This window comes from Denticeps clupeoides, chromosome 8 (assembly GCF_900700375.1).
Source record: "Denticeps clupeoides chromosome 8, fDenClu1.1, whole genome shotgun sequence".
NCBI lineage: Eukaryota > Metazoa > Chordata > Actinopteri > Clupeiformes > Denticipitidae > Denticeps > Denticeps clupeoides.
This window is the reverse complement of record NC_041714.1, coordinates 4,883,405-4,907,838: the sequence shown is the minus strand read 5'-3', so window position 1 is coordinate 4,907,838 and position 24,434 is coordinate 4,883,405. Positions and strand designations below refer to the sequence as shown.

The following is a 24,434-nucleotide window of genomic DNA, read 5'->3' as shown; positions in this document are numbered from 1 at the left end:
ATATATTGCTATTTTATAAGAAAATAAACAGGACAATAGTTGACTCATACTAGTTGAGTACCTGGAGCATTTCTTTGTGAATGAATATTTCTTCTTTTTTTATAGAGAACAAGTACAATTCTAAATGACCATAGAATTTTGAATGGCAGCGTACAAAAATGTCATGTTTAGATCAAGTATTTTTATCACGTGTTTCAAAACAGATTTGAGAAATATAAAGGCAAGTGTCCACCCCAGAATTATTATTATGTATTTGTGTGCCTTTTAAACTGAATTAGAACCTCTACATATGCTGTAATCAGTGGCAATAAAAGGTTTCTCAACAAAAAGCGGATGTTGCAAATTCGACAATTTAAGAACTTATAATTTATATATAAAGTAAGGTGTTAAGAAGTGTTTGTGCTTGCTGCTTGGCTTCCTGGTCGTGTGTGTCTGATTTGCGCTTCAGTCCTCGCGCGGTTTGACCCTCCTGACTCGCCGTAGTCGACTTTTATTCCTGCTCCACGTCGCCCACAGCTGCGCAGAAGCCGCTCTCACCTGCAGCGCGCAGCCGACGGAGGCCGGTGAACCGGAGGAGCGGGAGGCGCCGACGACTCGGTTCCGGATCGACCACGAACCGTACACGCCGAAACATGTTCAAGAAGCTCAAGCAGAAGATAAACGAAGAGCAGTCGCCGCAGCGGAATGCCCTGTCACCACAGCAGGCCCAGGTCGGTCGCTAGCTGCCTGTCGAGCTGCCATTAGCGCGTTAGCTAGTTCCGTCCCACCTGCGGTCGACGACCCAACAGAGATCCTGGCGCAGGGGGTAAATAAACCCGACGACTCACCGGTTAACGCTGGGCTGTGATGCGAATCGCCACATCACGCGTCACGTGACGTTTACAAGTCCGGTGGGCGTGAGAGCGCCGGTCGTGCAGCTCCTGTTTACACTGCGGTTCGGGGGGGTGGGACTGCGTGGGAACGGGTTTCACGTGGCTTTTTGCGCTTGTTGTGTTCCAGCTGAGCTCGGGAGAGCGACGGAGACCCGACCCGCCTCTGCATGAAGACGCCACCTCCCCACCCAGTGACCGAGAGGTAATGAAACTCCGCCCCGCGGTGGCCCTGTGTGTCACTGTAGCCGCTTTTGCATGGACAAGTGTTGCTTACGCGCTCAGTTCATCCCTTGATCAGGATCGCTAGACTATATTTGGGCCGCCGTGTCACCCTGAGCGTCCCGTGTGGCTCATGTTTAACAGAAAATCCGCAGCAGGCGCTAGTAATGTCGCTTTTATGTGTGTCCGGCCATATGCGACTCCACCGATCTGACTCCTTTTTTCTCCCCTTTTTAAATGTTGTTTTAATTAAAGCTAGCTCAGGCTTATTCGAGAGACATCTTCTGAAGTAATTAATCTGATTAAGAAACATTATGCTCCCTGTGCAGTCTGTGCAGGGGTCGGCCCATCTGTCCGCTGCTAGAGTGCTGTTATGTAGTGTCGGACGGGCCCAGCCGCGTTATTCCAGGTCTTCTTGCTTCGTGGACTCGTCACCCGCTCTCCCCAGTGTCCTCTAAGACAGGGAGCACATGGCTTTAGGAGGCATGCAGACAACTCTCTGCTGTGGGTTGGTTTATTCCTGCTGTCTTATTCCATCGCTGTGATGTCTTGTGGGTAATTGTCTGCTGGGGGGACACGCGCCATCGTCGCATGGATCAGGTTTGTTTTCAGTGAAGGGATCGACTAGGGTTTGTGAGCGGAGGTAGTCTTGTAATTCCATCCACACTCACATTTCAGATTTCATCGTATTATTTCTGGTGTCACCTTTACCCCTTTGACGTCTCTTGTAGACTTGTGAGAGGTCAAATGGTTAAAGTGAAGTCTTTATAAGGTTTTTGGTTGGACGTTCCCACTGGATTTTCTGGACCGACCCCACCCCTCTCACACTCATGGTGTTGTTTTCTCATTGCTTTCTGTCTCCCTCTTCCACCTCCCTGCTCCCCCTCGTCCCATAAACACACTGACGGGGGGTCAGCTGCTGGCCGGGATGATAGCAGAACCTGCTTTTCTCTCTGAGTATACAATCTTTGCTCTGGACCATTCAAAACGACCCAAAACGGCTCAGGTGGCCAGCGCGGTGAGTCCATCCTCACACCTCGCCTCGTCTCCTCCCCTCCTCCTCTGCCCAGCCCCTCCCCTCTTCCCCGATGCCTTTGGGGCTAGGAGTAGAAGAGGCCCGCGTAGTGCCAGCGAAGACCTGCTTGCCACCTGATGTCTCGCGCTTCTCTGTCCCGTCTCTCCCCCGCCCCCTGTCCTCCTCTCCGGCCCTCTGCTCATCCAATTTTTTTTTTTTTTTTTTTTTTTGGGGAACTCAAAGGCATCTCACCTCTAACCCCACCCTGCATCTAATCCTGTGGAGCTATGATGAAACCGAGCTTGTGTGCCCTCTCTGCGGTTTGCCTGTTAACCGTTTTCGTTTTGGCTTTTGCCTTGGCATCTCTAGGAATGGATGCTATCCAAAATCCTTTGGTGTTCCTGTAGTGCCCTGTACCCCACTTTTGAAACGGGCTATTTAGAGTCCCCCTCTCTTTAACCCCCTGCCAACTATAAAGCGGCTATATGGTTGTTGGCCTGCTTTTACCTTCGGAGATACTGGTTCCATTCCTCCTCTGCTTTGTTTGTGTTGTAACAATAGTGTAGCATGAGTAAACGCTTTCCTTCTTTTCCGTAAAAAGTCTGCCAAAATAACCCCTGCCTTTGCTCAGATTATGGGTGTGTCTGTGTTGAAGGTAAAAGCTGCGGTCCTGTCTGGCTGGAAATGATCCCTGTTCTGGGCCTTTTGAACGGAGTCTACATTCCAAACGTTCGGCAGCCATGATGCCACTTAGCCAGGATTATGCGGCATAAAGTTTTGTAACTTTCATTGGAAACGAGAGCATCTGTACAAATGTTTTTAAATCATTTTAAACTGTGTGTATGTTTTTATTAGAGGTGGGCATAGATTCATTACAGCTCTAGTAATTTCACAGTTCGAAGACTCGTTCTCGCCCCCTACAGTGCAGGTATACATCCGCTAGGTATACAAAATAAAAAATAAAGGTCTTTAGGAAATAAGAAACTAAAAGACACAAGAAAGAAGAAATATACTTATAAATCTAGTGTAACCATTTGCACCATAGCTTGCGTAGTACAGACCCAACTTTGTGAATAGATTAACGGCGATATTTTCTTTATCGCCCGATAAGAGTCTCACATTAACGCAGCACGTTTTAAAAAGTCTGACGTTAACGCCGATAACGGCCCACCACTAGTTTTTATATAAGATTTGCACCCTAATGTACCATATCATGCATATTGATATCATTGGGTGCATGCTGGGCATCACTGAAAACATTGGACATCTCACTCAGTTTGCAAAAATTGAGCAAACAGAATCAGAGGATAAAGTGGTTCTGTCGGAATCATCTCACTGCGTGGAAAAGGGAAAGAGAGGCACCCTCAGCACCCTTGTTACGTGCCACTTATCTGAGACCCACCTATGGACTAATGGCTTACTAATGGACCTTGTGAAAGTCAAGTGATTGTGTAATGTGCATCACAATGACAGTGACACAACGAAATATGTCCTCTACATTTAACCCATCACCTTGGTGAGCAGTGGGCTGCCGTGACAGGCACCCGGGGAGCAGTGTGTGTGGACGGTACTTTGCTCAGTGGCACCTTGGCGTTTCGGGGTCCGCCTCCTTATCTGCTAGGCCATCACTGCCCCTCTACCACTGTGTTGGCAAAAGGCTAAATGACGCGCCAGCCTGCTCTCCTGCTCTTTGCGCCGAGGTGAAGAATTGTGCCCTGCTCTCCTGCCCACACCAGATCTGTACTGGTGTGGGTGGTCTCCAGTCTTCTCTCTGCTCACTGTGGAAGGGTTCATGTAAGATCCTTCACCGAGACTGTCTAGATGGAAGATGTGGACATATTGAGAAGGAGCTCTACACGCATCAAATATGTTTTTCTCTGTTATTGTTGAAGTTTTAGTGATTATTGCCACAGAATATGTCCTGGTCATTTTTTTTTTTTCCGTTTTCTTTACATTGCGTTACCTGTAAAATGGCAATGTTACAGTGTTCTTCAAAAAAAATCTGTCTTTTGTGACAGTCCCTGTGCTTTTTAGACATCCTGCAGCAGTGACGTTCACCTAGAGAGGGTGCTGTGCACCTTTAGCTACTGATGCCTCCACACATTAACCTCTATCACCAAGTGGCAGCTCTAACTGGATGTGGCTCTTTACGTTCCGGCGGCAGCGCTGACGTAGTGGTATAACCCTTGTTAATTCTTGTGCTGTAGTAAATGTCCTTATTGTACTTTAACCCCCTTTTTTTATTTTTTATTCTATCCAAGTTGCATGAGGGGTATCCAGTGTTCCTGCATTGCTCCTAGCAATACTAATATTGCTGCCAGAGTAATCGGGTGTGGCACATTGGCTTGTGGTTGACTAACAGGCCCAAGGCTGGGACCGGCTCTGCATTTCCTCATTCGTCTGCGTTGCTTCTTATGTAGAGTTCCACCATTGCAGCTGCAGGATCTCCCAGAGGAAGCATAAATGGAGATGGAAGTGCATCCCCTCAGGCAAGTGCACTTAAATGCTGACATCCTTGCATTGTTGGATTGGTGGTCTTTCAGACCATTATGTACCTTAATTCATCCTTTCATTCGGTTTCTGATTTTCTCCGGTTTGTCTTGATCAGAGAGACGAGACCCAGTCACTGACCCAGAAGCTGCAGCAAAGGGTGTCCTCTGTGGAGTCTCTGTTTCGGGCCTCCGGCCCGGTTCAGGGTCTGTTCCGTTCCGGTTCCCGAGACAACCTCGTGCGCAGCTCATCTCGCGACTCGCTCAATCAGCTTGGAGAGAATGAGGCTCAGGCGGCCCCCTCATACGACCCTGCGTCGGACATCGAGAGCGAGGCCGAGGACTCGGCTGGCAGTGCCGACGTCCTCACCAAGGAGCAGCTTCTCCATCGGCTCCACAGGGTGGAGAAGAGCCTGGGAAACTACAGAGCCAAATACTCAGAGGTGGGGGGTTGACCCTGTGTCTGGTCATGGTCTTATTTTTAAGACGCCATGATGTTTTCAAGTACTGAAAGTGTGTTAGAAATGTAAGTGTGGATGAATTTTTAAAAATAAGAACTTTGATTTGGATTCTGCAGGTTAATTCAAAAGGCTAAACCCCAACTGTGTATTGACTGGATAAATGAAGATAAAGCCTTTATTCAATAGGCAATATGTGAGATGCTGGATATGGGTTTTTCATGAAATATGTCTATCAACAGCAACATAAAACCAAAAATGTAGTAATAATATATAATTATAATAATATGTAATTGCGATTAATTTATCATTAAGAAAAAAATAAAATCTGTGTAGGCCAGTTGGTTTATTTCCTCTGGTGTTAATTAAACACTTTGCCAAAGGTAAAGTTTGCAGTTTTCTATTGACTGTACTGAGATTTCAGTGGTGAATACAGTGATGTCTGTGATTCATCTATCAGCGTCCGTCAGCATGTCGGATAATACGAGCCGCGCCTTTTTATGTCGCAGTGAAAGACCTCTGCAAATTTTTTAAAAAATGTGTCTCACTATTACTCTGTTCCTCTGTCACAGTTGGTCACAGCCTACAGAACTGTGCAGAGAGATAAGGAGAAGACTCAGGTAATTCCTTCATGTTGACCACTTCTGTGGTAATACGCGTTATTTACACCCCTGTGATTTGTCTCCTTGGTGTGGGTTATGTGTGTGCGTTCACCATGTTTTTGAATAGATTGCTTCGCCTTGACTGTAAATTTCTTTATACAGTAATGTTTTTGTTGGTTTCAGGCCATTCTCAGTCAAAGTCAAGACAAAGCGCTGCGGAGAATAGGAGAGCTGAGAGAGGTACTGTCTCAACCCACTCCCTCAGAACAACTGTTAGCGTCTCTGTTCCGTACTCTGTGAAGATGTAGCTCGAGGCGTGTGTAGTTTTTACATTCATCCAACACTTTGATCTGGAAGCAGCAGGGTTCATCTCACATGACTGTGCAAGATCACCTTTAAACAGAGGTCTAATTGTTCGCTTCAATCCTTCCTTTCATCCCAACCCAATAGGAGCTGCAGATGGACCAGCAGGCCAAGAAGCACCTGCAGGAAGAGTTTGATGCTGCCTTGGAGGAGAAGGACCAGATGATCACTGTGCTGCAGACTCAGGTATGTGTTTCTGTCTATTCAGTGATAAAAGGAAGTCAAATTCAGTTTGGTGCATCATTAGTAAATTTTATTCATTGTTCCTCAGGTTGCTCTTTTGAAAAAGCGCCTTCCAGGCGTTCCAGGTCTTGCAGAATCTCCTGAAGACCAAGCCAAGCAAGCTGATGAAACCGCAGAGACCGCTTCTGCTCCTCAGAGTCCCTCTAAGGAAAATAGCGCTGATGCTCCAGTCCCCTCAGCAGAGGGCAGTGTGGATCCTGCACGGGAGCTGGAAGCGCTGCGCAAACGCGTGAGGAGGCAGGAGAACCTCCTTCAGAAGTGTAAGGAGACGTTGCACACGAACAAGGAGCGCAGCTCTCAGCTGACCAGCGAGAACGAGGCTCTGCAGCAGCAGCTTCAGGAGAGACTGCAGGAACTGGAGAAGATGAAGGTAGCTTCCCTTCTAGTCACATCATTAAAATTGCCCCTTCAAAGCAATTCATTTAAAAAGAAAAAATGAATAATAAAAAAGTAGTTTATTATATTATTTAAACCCCACTGCAGTGATATTGTATGTGTATAGAGTGTGTGGTCAGGGGGCTGTAGCTCTGCTCTGGAGCCCTGCTCTGCACACAGTTTCAGGGCAGAAGGCCTGCTTTTATTTTAGTGATGGGTAGAAATCAGAGCGTGGACCCATTCTTCAGACCTGTAGCGTAACTTCTATGTTGTGCTCAGTTGCCAAACTTCTTTTTTTTTTAAGGACATTTTGTGCTCCTAAAGATATCTGTTTAAATTTAGATGCACCAGCAAAACTTTCACTCTCAACAGTGAAAGGATTACCGTGAATATAGAAGGTGACTGTATCTGTTTTTTCTGCATTGGATTCAGGTGGCGCTTTTCAGGCTTCACCAAATACTTTGAATTCTGCAGATTCCTTTCATACATCTCAATCAAACGTGTTGCTCTTGTTTTAAGAGCATGAATTCAGATGGAATAAAGGGTTCAATGTGTGAATTTCAGAGTGGGTTCAACTGGTTAAACGTATTTATTTAACTGATTATTACAGAGTAGTGGTTATTTATTTATTTCCCCCAGAAAACTACTCAGCTTTGCTAGAACAATAAATATACCTGTAAAAATGTATAAAATGCTGTGGTGGTCTCTCTCTTTCGTTATAATTTTTGAAAGATTGTGCATTTGTTACGGTTATTTAGGTTATTTTAGTGAAGTTTACATGGGAGCTGATGACTGCAGCTCCTAGCGCACTTTCTATGAGGCGTGGACGACGACCACTGCTGTGGAAATGGGTAGTAATTTAGGCTTGGGTGCATGTGTGGGGAGAAGAAGGAAGCCACTGTGTTGTGCCTGTGGCCTCCTGGGTGGTGTGAGGCACAGACCACAGGTCCATGAATCTTGGTGAGCGCTCAAAGCGAGGCGTCTAGATTGCACGTTTCCTTTACAAAGATTCCCTTTTATCTACACGCCGCTGTTTCCTGTATCTTCTTTAACATTTAGTGCTGCTGCCTTGGTACTAGGAAGCCTGGGGTCTTAATGTTCTCCTGCAGACCTCCAGCGACCTGAATCGGTGACACTTAATTGACCCTGCCATGAATGAACATGTGTTCACCCGGTGTTGTACTGCAAGGAATCCTAACATTGCTGGGATTATCTCCAGCTTTTGCAGTTTTTTTTTTTTTTTTTTTTACGAGCAGGCACTAGAAAGTGTAGAAGCCCTTCTCCAACATGTCTGATTGCTCCGATGAGGCAGATGTAGTGCATCATCTCTGTCTGTCTGTCCACCTCTGTAGGAGCTTCACACTACAGAGAAGACAAAGCTGATCACACAGCTGCGAGATGCCAAGAATCTCATTGAACAGCTGGAACAGGACAAGGTGAGGGAGAGAATGAGGGGAGAAAAGGAAAAAGTCTTTGATTTAGTACATCACAGACCATTACCCATTATCCTGGTTCCATAAATCGTGATCATTTCATTTAAAAAGAAGTTGTTTAAAACCACATCATGGTCCAAATTCCCCTTTGACAAGGTTTTAAGCATTTAACCCCTGCTTTGGTGACTGTTTCTGAGGTCAACAAAAGAATGTAGGGATCTGCTGGAGGTCAAAATTCTTTAGACAGCCAGAATGATAAAATCAGAGGCAGATGAGGGGTTCATTATGCATCTATTTTGGATTACGTGATCGCCGTTTATATGGTGCTTTGTTCTAAATTTGGTATTTCTTACTGCTCACATTTCTGATCACTTCCGATCAGCTGTTGGCGTATAGCTTGCGAAACTAGTGTCTTAAATTGAGGAACTTCTTCAAAATGAAATCTGCCTGGATTCCTGTCATGGAACAAGCTGGCAGATGTCTGCATATGAATAAGCTGTCATGTTCGTTGACCTAATCAGCTGCCTTTCAGGGCATGGTGATAGCTGAGACGAAGCGTCAGATGCACGAGACACTGGAGATGAAGGAGGAGGAGATTGCTCAGCTGCGTGCTCGAATCCAACAGGCCGTCGCTCAGAAAGAGGAGCTGCAGGAGCAGAAAGAGAAAAGCGAGAAAGCAGGTGAGCAGCGTCTGCTTTTCATCGCCGCCCCCCACCCATCCATGTCTGGAGGTCTTGAACGTCATTCATAACAAAGCAACATCTGTGTTTTTATAAGCACTTCCAAGAAGTTACACGTACAGTCTTTTGCCTGGTTTCAAGTCTGACTGTCGTTCCCTATCCAGCTTTTGAGGAGCTGGAGCGGGCGCTGAGCTCAGCCCAGCGGGCAGAGGAAGCACGACGTCAACTCCAGACACAGATGGAGATGCAGGTGAGGCAGGTAGAGACGACCAGCGAGGAGGAGAGGAAGAATCTGCAGCAAGAGCTCACCCGGGTCAAACAGGAAGTGGTCAACATCATGAAGGTGCAGACTGATGCATATCATGTGTAGTAAACGAAAGGTTAAACGAAGGTTAAATCAGAAATCAGATGTTGTATATTTGTGTGAAATTTAATAGAACATATTCATATTTTGCTTTCTGCTATTTAGTTTCAGTCACAGATTTGAACGTAAATAACCATGCCGTAATTATGCGTGATAAACTTCATTAGGTGCGTAATATATATCATTTTTCATTTTTTTTGGTCCTGTAGAAATCTTCTGAGGACAAGATTTCAGAGTTGGAGCATGCTCACAGGGAGGCTCTGGCCATTAAAGAAAAGGAGCTGAATTCTCACATTAATCAAGCAGTGGTACGTTCTACACACAATTTCATTCTATTTGTGTTTCTTCTGGTCTAGATCTCAGTCAGCTGCCTGCGCAAAAGGAAACAGCAATTTGTTCCACAAACTTATTACTCGAATGGTTATAGTCAGGCACAGTTTTGTCCAGTTCCTCCAGTGTGAAATCGTACACTTTGAAATTTTAAGTATGTCAAAGGAAACCTATAAAGTGAAAGTGAAGTGATTGTCATTGTGATACACAGCACAGAACAGCACACAATGAAATGTGTCCTCTGCTTTTAACCATCACCCTTGGTGGGCAGTGGGCAGCCATGACAGGCGCTCGGGGAGCAGTGTGTGGGGACGGTGCTTTGCTCAGTGGCACCTCAGTGGCACCTTGGCGGATCTGGATACGAACCCGCAGCCATTTGATTATGGGTCCGCTTCCTTAACCACTAGGCCACCACTGAGGCAACTAGAATGTACTCAGTTATTGCATTGACAGGAATAGTTCTATTTATTGTACTGAAAGTTGTTGAAAATGCAGGTCTATGTGGCTTTCGTTGTCTTCAAATAAAAAAAATTGCATGGGCCAACCAGAGAATAAATATGATGCCTGCAACGTATCTCAAATTTTTATATGTAGGAGCAGTGTCGAGAGGAGCTTGCTCAAGCAGCAAAAGAGAAGGACCAACAGGCTGCGCTGGCACTTGAAGAGGCTGAGCTACAGAAAGCAGCATTATTGGCAGAAGCAGAAAAGAAGACCAAGGATCTACAGCTGGAGCTGGAGACGGCTAGAACTGTGAGTTTCTCCATCACTAGCTCTTCCTCAGTGCTTTCTAGTATGTAATGAGATTAGGTTTGCCTTGACGTCTGTTATGACCTAGGCCTAAGTAATATCCCATGAAAGCTTCTTTCAACCTTTTCCTAAATCTGTTTACAGAGAATACTTGAAATTGAAAGCTCATTAACACGAAGCACTCAGGAAGAAAGCCTGTCAAGTGAGCTGTTGGCAAAGATTGAGGAGGAGAAAAGAAAATATGAAAGCAAACTTGCAGCTCTTGAAGAGATGCAGCAGTTAATGTTAGAGCAGGTTAAAGTTGAGTTGACCGAAGCACTGAATCAGCAACACTGCACCACTGTAGAAGAACTCAAGGAGAAACATAGATCTGATGTGGAATGCATTGTAAAAGAGAAGGAGCAGCAGTTTCATGCACACATGGAGGATATGAATCTAAAGATGTTGGAGAAACTAGATGTAAAGCAAACTGAGATGGAAGCCCTTTCCTCTGAACTTTCTGAGCTTCTAAATGCAAAGCAGCTCCTTGAGGAGACATTGACAGCCGCTGAGAAGTCAAGCAGTTCTGACAAGGAACAGTTTGAAGTGAGACTCCAGGAAGAGCAGGCAAAGTATCAGTCTGATGTGGAAAGCATCAAGCTTCAACATCAGCAGTCCCTTGTAGGGGTTGAGAAGACGTTGAAGGAAGAGCTCAACAAATTAAAGGTTGTTCTGGAGGAGAAGGAAAAGGAACAAGAGAAATATGTCCAAAGGGAAACCAGGCTGAAAGAAGATACAGAGAGAGCCTTAGAGGAAAGGAATGTGAAACTTAAGGAAATTGAAGAGCTAAAGCAGGACCTACTGAAGCTCCAGTCTGAAAAGAATGGCTTAGTGGAGACCAGTTCTCGGTTAAGTGAGCTTTCCGAACTGCTAGCTCGCTCTAAAAGTCAGGTGCAGACATTAGAGGAGACCTTACAAAAATCTCAAAATGAGTGCATACAGAAAGGGGAATTGCTTGAGCAAAAGCTGTCAGATTTGGAGCAGGTGGAGAAAGAAATGCAGAAGATCAAGAACGACTTCTCTGAGAGAGAGATGGCCCATACTGAGGAGCTTAGGAAAATGCAAGAAGCTGAGAGAAAATTAAGGAAGCAGCTGGATGAAAACAGCACTAGTGAGAAGAAAGCTGAGAACTTGAAGAAAGAAATGGATGGTCGATTGAAAGCTCAAGACATGAAGATGGAAAGAATAAAACAGAAAGCCAAAGAAATGCAGGAAAAGTTCAAGAAAAGGCTTCAGGAGAATGAGGACAAATATAAATCAGAATTAGCAAAGAAGGAGGAAGAGATACAACAGAAGGACCAGCAGGTGAAACAGAAAATTCTTGAGATGTCCAAAGAAAATACAGAGGGCATTAGCAGTGCCTTATCAGAGTTAGAGATCAACCATAAAGAGAAACTAGAGAAAATCTGTGCGGAGAAGAGACAAGAACAGGAAAACTTGACACGGACCTGGCAGGAAAAACTGTCCCAGCAGGAAGAGGAAATGCAGGAGAAACATGCAACTGTACTGCAGGAAAAGTGGCAGGAGATGGAGGAGATCTCCCAGCAACTAGAGGCCAGTAGAGAGGAAAATGAGAAAGTTGTGAAAGATTGGAGAGACCTGAAGGAAGAGCTAGCTATTAGAGAGACGACAGTTCTGAAACTGCAAGCAGAGCTGAAAGAAGCCGCTGTCAAACTCGAGAGTTTGTCCCAGGTAGAGGTTTTGTTCAAGGAGCAAGTAGAATCTGCAGAGAAGAATTTGAACCAGGCTCTCAATGAAAGGAACATGTTCCAGGACCAGCTCAGCAAGGCTGAGGAAGAAAGCAGAGAACAACTTCACGTACTGAGCACCAAGCTTGAAGACACAGAGAAGAAACTGAACGTTCTTGAGGAATCACGGTGTAATGAAGGTGAAGCCCTCCAACAGAAGCTGGAGGAGAAGGCATTTGAGCTCCAAGCCAAGGAAAAGGAGTTTCAAAAGCAGATACATACAATTCACACACAGTTAGAGCATTATTGCAAGGTAGCGCAGGAGAGAGTTGAGGGATGCACAGAGGATCTGTGCAGAAACGTTGAAGTTCGAGTGAGGAACCTGCAAGAAAGGGTCTTGTGTAATCAGAAAAAAATTTCTGAGCTTAAAAACATAATCCTGACCAAGACGGACAGAATTGGCACTTTAGAGGAACGGCTTCAGCATACAGAAGAGGAGAATCATGCCTTAAGGAGCTCGCTCGGACAGATGACCCTTCAAATGACAGAAAATTCAGAAAAGTACAAAGCCTTAACAGCGGAGCAGGAGAACTTGCAGAAAAGCTCCAAGGGTCACTCTCAGACTCTGTCAGAAAAAGTCCATCTCATTCAGCAGCTCACTGAAGAGAACAAAAGCATCTCAGAGAATGTAAAAGAAAATGTTATACATATCAGCAATTTAGAAAGCATCATAAACGACTTGAAGACTCAGTTAGCACGTAGCATAGCTGACCGGGAAGAAGCCATATCATTGCTGAATCAGCAGCACATGGCCGATCTGTCTGAGTATAAACAGAAGGCCGAGTCCGACAATGGCACCATAGAGTCTCTGCAGGCCAGAATAGAGGACCTGGAGAGGCAAATGGCCGAGAAAGAAGAGCTGGTGAAGGATCTCGCGGCCAGCATTGACAATCAGTCCATTAGCAAGTCCGAGATGGATCAGGTCCTTTCAGAGAAGGAGCGAAAGGTCAGCGCTCTGACCTCAGACCTTGAGAGCTGCACACGGAGAGCCAATGAGCTGGAGGAGCTATTGACGCTGCAGACAAAGGAGTGCACGCAGCTGAGGAGTGACTTGCAGCAGCACCTCAGTATCAAGGAAAGCGAGAGGACCGAGCTGCTGCAACAAGTGCACAAAGCTCAGGAGCATTCTTCTCAAAGTGGGAACCTAGTAGAGGAGACCAAGAGGAAGGTTCTGGATCTCGAGAAAGAAGTAGAACTTGCCAAAGAAGTGCTTGAGCGCCAGAGAGTAGAATTTGAGCAGGAAAAGGCAAAGGTCTTACAAGACAAGGAAGAAGCTCTGAAAGAGGCAGAGGAAAAGCTGTCCACGGAAAGCTCAGGGAAAGTAGCAGAGCTGAAGAAGAAAGCAGAGCAGAAAATTGGCATGATCAGGAAACAGCTGATGGCACAGATAGACGAGAAGGAACGACAAACCAAGAACCTGCAAGCACAGCTGACATTGGTTCAGCAGAACCGTGAAGAAAAGGAACAGCAAATGAAAGGTCTAGAGGAGAAGGGTAGGAGCCTGGAAGAGGCATTGAGCAACCTTAGAGAAGACCATGAAAAACAACTTCAGCAAGCGCGCCACGATGAGCAGCTTGAAAGGGAGCGCTCACTGGAGAGCTTGAGGCAAAGCTATGAAGAAAGGATATCTTCTCTCCAAGGGAAAGAATCTGCTCAGGAGAACCATGTGGCAGGAAGTACAGAGAGAGAGGAAGAGGTGGTTTTGAGACTAAAAGAAGTCCAAAGCCAGCTTGATGAGGTACAACAGCACAATGGCAATTTCCAAAAGGAGATCACTCGTCTTAAGGCGGAACTAGTTGAGCAGACTGCATTGGTACAGGAATTGAAGAACGTTCAGCACAAGGAAGCCATTTCAGAGGAAACGGAACAAGTGCTGGTTGAAATGAGGGTTGACTCATTGGAGAATGAGCCTGATAGAAAGTGTATTCTGAAGGAGTACGAACAGAAACTTCAAGCGATGAATGCAAAACTGGAGGAGAAAGATAGCCTCCTTGAAGCCTACAAAACCTCTTCACAGGGAGATGGAAACCTTCGTGAGAATCAGACAGGGAGCTTGGATGAGCTGCAGGCCAAATTGGTGCAGTCAGAGAGCGAGAGGCACAAGCTTCAGAAGGACTTCACCAGGCTTCAGAAGGACCTCCGTTCACTGAGAAAAGAGCACGAGCAAGAGCTAGAATACCTTAAGAAGGAGACTGCCGAGGAGAGTGATAAGAAACTCAAGTAAGAGGTTACAAAATGTTTGAAAAGCTCATTAGTCTCCAAATAGAGCAAAACAGGACCAACTGTAATAAATAATATACCAAGGTAGCTCATTTAATTTGATTTAATTGATCTCGATTTTTTCTGCAACCACCATGTTAGAATGACACTACAATTATCAGACATTGAAGACAGTAGCTCCTCTCCTGGTTGACGTGATGCTTCTTTGTGGACAGGTTGGAAGTGGAGGACTTGGAAATGAAACACAATTCAATCATTAAGCAAATGATGAGGGAGTTCAACACACAAATGGCCTTAAAAGAGAAGGAGTTGGAAGCAGTGGTGCGAGAGACTATTGGTAAGTGCAGGATTTTCAGACTGGTGCTACGAGCTGCACTTCATGCAAAGTATAAGGTCAAAGGCTCAGGATTTGCATAAACCGATAAAACAAGAAAGAGCCACTTGGTAGTTACTTGTATGCTGAAGTAGAGAAACTACCTTCCTTTTTGTTCGCTAATTTTAATGTTTTTTAATAAAGAGTTGTTTGGAACCTAATGATTAACATCCTGCACATCCTTGTACTATAGGCACCTGATGATGCCTAAACCTTACACTAGCAAACAAGCCCCACACTTCGCCCATATAACCAGTTCACAAAATATGCCCAATGGTTAAAAGCAGAGGACACCTTTTGCTGTGCTGCAGTGTTTCACTTCACTGATTTCTGCCACATGGTCTTTGTAAGAGTTGTATTATGACTTCCTTTTACCTTGCTTGCTTGCTAGAGGTTTGTGTTGATTTTAAGAAGTATTCAGTAAAGAACTGCCATATGTTTTTCTCTTCCTGCTGTCGCCTCCGCACAGAAAAGGCACAGTGTGTGGAGGCCGAGCTCCTTGGCAGCCATCGGGAGGAAGCCAGTGAGCTACAGAAGGTGATTGCCCAGAAAGAAGATGATCTAAGCAGAACCGTTCAGCGGTACGAGCAGGTCCTGCAGGTACAGTAGCTTGATTTTTCACTTTAAATTGCAGTCTATTATTATTGATTTAACAGATTTTTTAGCTCTTTAGGGCTTTTATGTCCGACTGATTAGGTAACAAAGGTTCTGCAAGTTCTTGAACTCAAAGAACTTTCAGATATAAGTAGGATGACCGTCTTTTGAGAATATACATATCCCCTTTCACTTCATGAGGAAACAATTACCCCATTCAACCACCTCCTGAGGCTGTAGAAAAAGCTCTTAAAGTTTTGAGTACCCTTTTTTATTCATATCTGATCCAAGCTGAAATCTGGCTATATATCATACATGTGACAGACCTGATAAATGATGATTGCTTTTCACTTTAGGGTTTTTTAAATATTAAATACATGGATGCCCGAGTTTTACTGTGATCTTTGATGACAAACCCAGAGAAGGTGTCTTCTTATCTGTTTGTGTCTGTTTAGAGTCGTGAAGAGGAGATGGGGACACGTGTGTGGGAGGTACAGAAAGAGCTGGAGGCGTTGCAGCAGCGGAGCGTCATTGGCCCTCAGGTTGGTACTGGTTAGGCCAAGACTTTCAATTGCCTTGTCCTAGGAGGCTGCGCTATGTAATGTTGCTATAGAACTGTGTGTGAGAACATGTCTTATCCGGACAAAGGGATGCGAAGTGTTGCTTCTATCCCTGTTGTCCATTAACCCCGCTGACATTAGCATGGTCTTGAGATTTATGCTCTTCTCATGCACGCACGCACGCACACACACACAGAGAAACTGCATTGCACGCAAGCTACAGCCCAGAACAGTGGTGTCCATATGTTTTGGTGCATTCAGGCCTCTACCCCCCAACGAGCTTGAAACAAGCACTGCATTTCTGCATTCTTTCTGGTTGTTGTAATGCCTAATATCTTTTTTTCCATTAAACAGTAAAAGTAAGTTAATTCCCAGTGCAACAAGTACAATAGCTCTTGGTACAAGGTTTTTTTTTTTTTTTTTTTTGCACCTGGTTTTACAACCATGTGATCGAGTGATATCCTCTCTTGGAATGTTAAATTAAAACACAGAAACTGTGAGAAATTGTTCATTTAATATTTCATTCTTTTTTTCTTTTTTTTTTAGGGTCTTGAAGAGCTTAAGGTAATTTAGTCCAACCTTTTTATTGTTCATTTTGATATTAGAGATTAAATGGAGTTGCAGTTATAACATTTATGGATAAGATAATTTATTTAATTCTGTTTTCATGTTTCCTGACATCCCTCATTGAATTGCCTTTAACACCAACTGTTTTTGTTCCCTCAGCTCCAGCTGGCAGAGAAGACCACACAGCTGAGTGAGGCACGGCTGAAGGAGCAGGAGCACCGTGACAGGGTGAGTGTTCCCCTGAAAAATGAAAATATCCTTGGCGAGGCCTCTCAACCATTGGGGGGGAAACAGCGCTCAGTTACTGTTTAATTAGTTTATGACTAATGTGAAGTGTTGCCTAGCTCTGTTTGCTGGGTGTTGCAAAGTTAACTTTTTTTTTTCTTGCCATGGCTGTGAATTATTCATATATCAGGATAGTTGTGTCCAAAATACCTTATTGAGGTCCTAAAGTGCAATATCTACATTAAAATAACTGGGGTGGTTTTGGGGATTGGACCTCAACTTCATTGTACTGTTACATTAAGTATGATTGTGCAATGACAAAGTCTTTAAACTTTAGAATGTAAAATGTCATTGGATCACAGCAGCGAACTACTTGTTCTGGCAGAACATATTGCTGTTAAATTTTCTGTTTGGCAGGTCTTCCTATTTGAATGCCTGAGCTTTTTGTGGTGTGAAATAGTGTCACTTTGGCAGTTGCAGACTTGCACACCATAAAAGCACAGGGCGTAACCAAACTATGTTTGTATCAAGTGTAATTGATTCATTTAAATGCAGAATGTGAATAGGCTGCATGACCAAGATCACCACACAGGACATTCTATTATGTATGCTGGAGATTAGACTCAATACAAACACATCTGTATTCGATTCTAAATATCAGGGGTGTCAAACCTGCGGCCTGCAAGATTGCTCTCTATAGATCTATTAATTATGGTCCAGTGAAATGAAGCACTGATAAAACACAAACTACAGATCATATAAAGCCCACTATGGGATCTGTAGTTTGTGTGTTCTCAGCGCTTCATATCGCTGGGCCGTAATAATAGATCTATTTAGTATATAGTAATAATATATCTATATAGTACTCGCCTATGAACCAGAAGACCCAGGTTCAAATTCCACTTACTACCATTGTGTCCCAAGTTGCTCCATGGGGGGACTGTCCCTGTAACTACTAATTGTAAGTCGCTTTGGATAAGGGCATCTGATAAATGCTGTAAATGTATATAATGTGATCTACACACACACACACACACACACACACACACACACACACACACACACAAATAATAAAATAAAAGTGCCAGCATATGTAATATTATTTTAATAGACTTGAGATTAATTATTGTTAATTATGTTTCAGATCATCTCACTAGAAGACAAGATTAAATGCGGCTATAAAAACTCAGTGGTGACTCACCTTGGGAGCTCCTACAGAGGTACAGATGCATTTAATCTGTTTTGTGCGTCTGAATTGTTTGTTAAAAGCAGAGGACACATTTTATTGTGTTCACTGTGTGCAGTGCTGTGTATTACAATGACAATCACTTCACTTTACTTTTGAACACAGCAAGGAGTTTGATGTTTTGACTTGTGCTCCAAATTCTCCAGCTCTGTCTAGTCAAGCATCTGAGGGATGTGCTGGGAAATTCAGGTCTGGTCCATGACCGGGTAAAAACCTAGAACTGTGCAGTAGAGCAGATTCCCAGGAGCAGAACTGGGAACGCTGATATAGATGTTTTATGGCCCTCTACACATGCTGTAATATATAGTCAGCGTATGGAAGTAACATCAAACCTGAACTCATTAGCATATGGTGAATTAGTCCCGCATTTTTGAGTGAACTGAGACGGTAAGCCCACATGTCTGAACTCTAGCAGAGAACCTCTGCACATTCCTCTCTCCCCCGGCAGCGTGTCGAGCGTGTGTGTCCAAGCCCCGGCCCACGTATCCCCACAGCCCAGCTGCTGTGCAGTCAGCTCAACTTCTCCGCTCACATACACACCGGTGAACATGGATCACAGATATGGGCCATGAGACGGGTCCATGCGGGACTGGGGGTGTTAGCTGGATTTTAACCCAGTGGTGGCCCTCCCCTGCTGGGGTAATAAAGGGAGCTGGCTGTCGCCCTGGAGGGGGGCAGGGAAAGCTCATCTCTGTATCTAATGGTTTTTGCAGACTGTGCACTGCTTGTTCCCACGCGCAGACCCTACGCCCTCGCCACGGAAACGCCGGCCCAGCCGGTTCACTGTATAATCACAGTACAACAAGACCCATCCACACTAAACCTCATCTCATTAACACTGACTCTTCCCTAACCGTTCACTTTTCACTTCCAACCAAGGCACTAGGTAAATTATTATTATTTGACACAGAGGTACAAGAGGACTTTTAGGTTATAAAATGTTAATGAAAAGGAAAAAAACATTAAATGAGTTTGAATAAAGAAAAATCATCACATAGATAAGAAATATTGATGCACCAGATGCTTGGCCAGTCTGAAGGACATGGCCAAGGTATATACAGTACATGCCAAAACCTTCTCATTCAATGTGTTTTCTTTATTTTCTTGACCATTTACTTTGGTAGATTCTCGCTGAAGGCATCAAAACCATGAATGAACACATGTGGAGTTATGTACTTAACAAAAAGTGGAGATCTGGCCTCCACAGTCACCGGACCTGAACCCAATTGAGATGGTTTGTCGTGAGCTGGACCGCAGAGTGAAGGAAAAGTGAGAATATACCAATGTAAATGGTCATGAAGGAGAAGGTGTGTCCAAACTTTTGGCCTGTATTGTATGAAAGGCAAATACTAAGTATTTGCAAAATGGTTTTCTAATAATGAATGAAGCTTTTGATGTGACTGACTGACTTGCATTCCATGTTTTCAGTAATTTACTGCATCAACATCTAGTCATGAACTTTACCATATATTTTAATATTGAAAAAATTCTATGTTCTATAGTCCAGAACACTTTATGGCTCTGTGTCTTCTGCGCAAGGCCTATTGAAAATGTTAGGCCAAAATCATGTTTCAATAGGCTTTGACAGAACCGTAACAGACGGTTTGCCAAACAACTGGTTGCACAGAGCCCCACAAAAAGAGGGGGTCTCGATTAGAATCAAATCGCCGCCTCTGGTGCAATCCATGTAGCTGGGTCTAAATTATTTGGGGCAGTGGTGGCCCATCGGGTAAGGAAGTGTACTCGTTACCAAAGGGTTGCGGGTTCAAATCTTGAACTGACAAGGTGCCACTGAGCAAAGTACCATCCCCACTGCTCACAAATGGTGATGGGTTAAATGCAGAGGACACATTCCGTTGTGTGACAAATGACACTTTCACTAAACTCTTCTGTTCCGCTTCAATCTCCTTCAACCCCCAGCTGTGCCGCTCTCCTAGCCTGTGGACTGCACCCTACTGGTCGCCTACCCCATGGTGGTTTGGGATCTGGAGAATGGTTTCTGTAATACCCCCGACTGCTGTGGGATTTGTGGAGCCGGTTTGCCGGCTTGCACCCTGTAGAGGGGTCTGTGGGTTCAGCTGCGCTGACTGGAGGTCAGGGGGCTGGGGGCTTATTAGCCTCCTCGCTGCCTGATCAAAGGCACGTTTAGGCACCTCCAACCACATCAAACTGTCTCTTTCGGCACGTCCAGGGTGCTTTGGGGTCATCCTAAATGCCCATTCCAGAGAGGAGGGTGACGCGCTTACGCTCTTACTTTACGGTCTCATGTTAGAACTGACTTGAAATAATTAGTGTTATGAGAGTGCTGCAAGATTTCAGGCTTTGGTGCAGTTTGTTCAGAGCGCGTGGTCTTAGTAGTTTGTTAGCTAAATTGATGACATAGTGAAGATTGAGAGCTCCTTTTTAGTTGTTTTTTTATGAAGCAAATCAGTTGAGAAGGAAGTGTTAGAACTGCTACAAACTGTCATTGCAGTAAGAAAATTATTTGTGAAATAAAAACAAAACATGTGGCATTCAACAGGGCAGTGGTGGCCTAGCGGTTAAGGCCTTGAAATCAGAAGGTTGCCGGTTCCTGATCCGCCAAGTTGCCACTGAGCAAAGCACCGTCCCCACACTGCTCCCCGGGCGCCTGTCATGGCTGCCCACTGCTCACTCAGGGTGATGGGTTAAATGCAGAGGACAAATTTCACTTTTTGCATCGTGTGCTGTGCTGCTGTGTATCACATGTGACAATCACTTCACTTTAAGTTCTCAAAGTAGCTGTACTGGTGGCCAGACGCTCGCTATTTAATGGTGTAATGGAAAGAACTCACTTGCTAAAAAAGAATTTACTCTTCATCCTGCGGCACAACTACACACCTCCGCTGGGCTCGCCGGTCCGCGCCTGGCCAGCCTGCTGATTTACGAGCTGGTTCTGAGCACACGCAGGTGGGTGTGTACGTCCTCGCTGCTGCGCTTCCAGTCGGCCTTACACTTCCACCCCCAACCTTCATCCAGCTAGTGTGGCAGTGCCGCCCCAGAACTGGGGACAACAGAAGGAGTCTTTCATTGCTACCGGTCCAGCTGTGGGCATGCATGGGTGCCGAATGAGGGGGGGTTCTCATTTCTCCCCGGGGCCGCGGGTGTTGCGGAGCGCGTTTTACTGCCGGTGTGTTAATCACCAGGTATCAGCGACTGTTTATTGTAACTCCGCATCGACTGTTACTTGCTGTTCTAACCATTCTGCCCCGCCCCCTCTTTCTTCAGAGGCCACCCGTTATGGTACAGATGCCTTTTCAGAGCCCACGGAGTTTGAGTACCTGAGGAAAGTGATGTACGAGTACATGATGGGACGAGAGACAAAGGTTGGTTTCTGTTATCTTTTTAAGATATGATAAGTGACTATTGTCATTTACTTACACTGCTACCCGGACGCCTGTCATGGCTGCCCACTGCTCACTCAGGGTGATGGGTTAAATTCAGAGGACAAATTTCACTGTGTGCACCGTGTGCTGCTGTGTATCACATGTGACAATCACTTCACTTTAAACTTTATACTTCAGGCAGGAAGTAAGAAAGACTTAAATAACAATCAAATAAGTAGTAAATATAATATATACAGATTACACTGGAAAAAACCTTCCTCAGCTCCCGCCATGACAGTGTGGCTGTTGTGGAGCTGCTGTTGGTGTCGCCATAGGCAAAGAATAAGAATTTTTTTTATTATTATAGCAACATTTAAGTACATCATCAATTCTTTACCTCAGGCCTCCGATTTTTTTCCACAATGATGTGCTCTTCTGCTGAGAGGAAGGATGTAATAAACAAGTATGGAAGCCAGCAAACCAATTGGTTCCCACATAAAGCTTATTCCCACACGAAAGCCATGCTGTGTCCGGGTAGCGGGACCTAATTAACAACCCCCGTCCATTTACTGAACCCTAATTAACAGCGTGCTCGACACGGCCCAGAAAGCCGCCAGGGATTCAGTAAACAGTTGGCCCCTCGTTGCATCACGCCAGGCCCGGCTACACGAGAGGACGTCCGGCGGGCGACCCGGCGGCGCATTCTTCTCATTCTACTCAGCGCTGCCGTCCGGTCTCATTAAACCCAGCAGAAGCAGCTCACTCGGGCAGAAGTTCTGGTTCTGATTATGCCTGTCTTTACAGAGATGAGGTCGCGCACACGGGCAGATGCGTCTGGATCTGATTATGCAGCACGCCGTAGATAATAGCCATTTTTTTTATTCTCCCCTCAGTGTCCTCTCCATGGGTTTTAATTGTTCTCAGGCCGAGCCGATTTGAGTGGGGGCAGCGATGACTTCCTGCTGAGAAAATTATGGAGTTAAGAACAGTAGTTTCAGGAAAGAACCGGAACTGTTAAGAGAATCCATCTCAATCCATCATGGCCCTCGGGGGGGTGGGGATGCATCGGGTCCAGTCGGGTCCCAGACACCCAGATAAGGAACCTACCCGACTCCCTTTTAAGGTGGCTCCGTGTCTTCTGTCAGACTGTACAGTGTCCCCTTTGTTTTAAAATGTTGGCTGAGTTGTGACAATTGCTTAAATCGTCCATCCTTACCGTGCAGCTGGGGCTGGTGGCAGCATTCGCTCATCTGTCTGTGTAGCTGCCTTTTCAAACCGTGAATTGAGAGTAGTGCTGTAAATATCTTCTTTTACGTCTGTCTTTCAGAGTCATGAATGATTTGACACCGTATTCTTTTCTTTTCATCAGACGATGGCTAAAGTCATCACCTCTGTGCTAAAGTTCACTCCAGACCAGGCCCAGAAGATCCTGGACAGGGAGGATTCCCGCATGGTGGTAAATCATAAATCCGAGAGACGTACCTGTTTGTTTCTCCAGGAGACGCTCACGTTAGCCTGTAGTTATTTTTGGCTTGTGTTCATTCATTCATTCGTTCTACATTTTCAAATGAGGCATTTCAGCCATAAACCAGTTACCTTTGGCAGCTGTAAACGTCCTTCTCTAAGTATAATAGTTTGGTTTTTTTTTAGAAATTCACACTCTACAGACTAAATTTAGTGAAGTTTTAATAAAAACAAATACAATTCGTATTAAAGGAATTTCTGAAAGGTTCACAGTCTTTACTGGCAGTTTTATTACCAGATGGTTAAACACAAAGTAGCTTGTGTTTTAAATCCTGCTTTTTGTACTGTTGTGTAATTCATAAAAGTTGAATTGTGAATTAACAAGTGAATACTTTAGGCCAGAACGTTGGGCACCGCCCGTGTTTTTTTAAACAAATAAATGCTGCTTTCGCTAAATGTCCTTGCAAGAAAACATTTAACAAAGAAACATTTTGTGAATAGATGTATTCATGCCTGTGACTGATTTCAACATTTTATAGTCTGTAGTAACACATTATTTAGCCTCAAAGGCCTTAATACTATCGGTTGTTGAACAAGACCCATGAGGGGTGCACGTTGGCGTTCACTCTGCGTGCATGAAAATTGTAACAAAGGATGCAGTGAACGTGTGCAAGGGATGGTAATTTGATCAAACTAGTCCATTAACTTTCACAATGTATGTTACACTTTCTCCTTATGATGCTTTCTGCTAATAGCGTTGAACTGGCACACATTGCGTAATTGAAAACCATAACTCTTATATGAAAATGCTGACTCCTGTACTTGTTTTTTTCAGTGATATGTTCTCTGTGCACCACTCCCTACGAAGCCACGTTGTTTCAGGATTTCCTTTGTGGATCCGCTTATCGGAGCGTGCAGCTTTTTACTGTGCCACGCTCTGTGACCTGATGGTGCGCGTTTTTCTCACCCTCTCTCTCTGACACAGACTTGGCTGCGCTGATTCTGGTGGGGCGAAGCTGCAGCGAGATTGCAGGGGGCTGGAGGTCGAGAGACAGACGCCGCTGCTGAAAGACAGTTCGGAAGGGCGAGGAGAACTGCCACTAAACTGAAAGCCCTTTTCCTGTCTGCTTATCATGTATGGTGTGTGTTGAGCGTGTGTGTTTCTTTTGTTAATATTTATGTTTCATTTTGGGAGATTTTTCTGTGAAACTCGTGGTAAGAGGGATCTAGTAAATGAATTTTTATCATCTAGCTGCTGGCAAATTTGGGGAATTGTTATTTTTATTTATTGTTATTTTTTTTAGTTTTAGAATAGATGTATTTTTATTTAGATCATGCCTTTATGAATGGTGAATGGATGGTGCAATAATTTTTAACTTTTTTTTTTTTTTTTTTTTTTTATATAAATACTCTTTGACCTTATCACTGCACATGTACCACATAAAGAAACTGGCTCCATTAAACCGAAGAGCTTCACTACTACTTTTTTTTTTTTTATTAAGAAAAATGTTATACTGTATTTTCTGGAAACTGATTAAATAATATAACTTGTACATAAAATATAAATCTGTATAGGGCACATTGTGACTGTTGCTACATTTTACAACAAATAATAAAGATTTATTTACTATACCTCTTTGAAAAAAAGTTTCTCTTGTGGTTATATCAAATGGGAAAATCCTTTTTTTTTTTTAGTTGGTTTCTAAAATAATGATCATAAGTTCTAGTTTGGTTCTAGTGAGTATAGGTGTGGTATTTTTGGTAATACGTTGTGATGTATTTTGATAGACTATACACTGGAGTCTTGGGGTTGGGGTGGGTTTAATCAAGCTGCAAGTGAACATTTAGTCTTTGAAGGTGATTT

At 44.3% G+C, this 24,434-nt stretch overlaps 1 protein-coding gene across 5 annotated transcripts; it reads left to right on the top strand.

Annotated features, from left to right (window-relative positions):
• Positions 1 to 483: 483 nt before the first annotated feature.
• Positions 484 to 23,965, top strand: golga4 (golgin A4). Of its 5 annotated transcripts, none has more exons than XM_028988528.1 (24): positions 484 to 710; positions 1,000 to 1,074; positions 2,008 to 2,109; positions 4,527 to 4,595; positions 4,715 to 5,038; positions 5,626 to 5,673; positions 5,839 to 5,895; positions 6,106 to 6,204; positions 6,290 to 6,631; positions 7,989 to 8,072; positions 8,602 to 8,749; positions 8,914 to 8,999; positions 9,323 to 9,421; positions 10,038 to 10,193; positions 10,335 to 14,197; positions 14,413 to 14,534; positions 15,040 to 15,170; positions 15,620 to 15,706; positions 16,271 to 16,288; positions 16,451 to 16,519; positions 17,661 to 17,736; positions 21,009 to 21,106; positions 22,476 to 22,562; positions 23,556 to 23,965. In XM_028988528.1, exons 1-24 carry the CDS (start codon positions 633 to 635, stop codon positions 23,568 to 23,570), a joined length of 6,333 nt encoding a protein of 2,110 aa, XP_028844361.1. In that variant the 5' UTR covers positions 484 to 632; the 3' UTR covers positions 23,571 to 23,965. The 5 variants fall into 5 exon arrangements, with proteins under 5 accessions (XP_028844361.1, XP_028844359.1, XP_028844362.1 ...); XM_028988526.1 differs by having other exon boundaries at positions 8,914 to 9,092; XM_028988529.1 differs by lacking the exon at positions 2,008 to 2,109 and having other exon boundaries at positions 8,914 to 9,092.
• The last annotated feature ends 469 nt before the right edge of the window (positions 23,966 to 24,434 follow it).

Bases quoted from the DNA above. Each gene is read 5' to 3' on its own strand.
- golga4 (XM_028988526.1), top strand. From the start codon at position 633: ATGTTCAAGAAGCTCAAGCAGAAGATAAACGAAGAGCAGTCGCCGCAG. The intron at 15,171-15,619 runs GTACAGTAGCTT...GTGTCTGTTTAG, and splicing joins GGTACGAGCAGGTCCTGCAG to AGTCGTGAAGAGGAGATGGG. The intron at 21,107-22,475 runs GTTGGTTTCTGT...TCTTTTCATCAG, and splicing joins TGATGGGACGAGAGACAAAG to ACGATGGCTAAAGTCATCAC.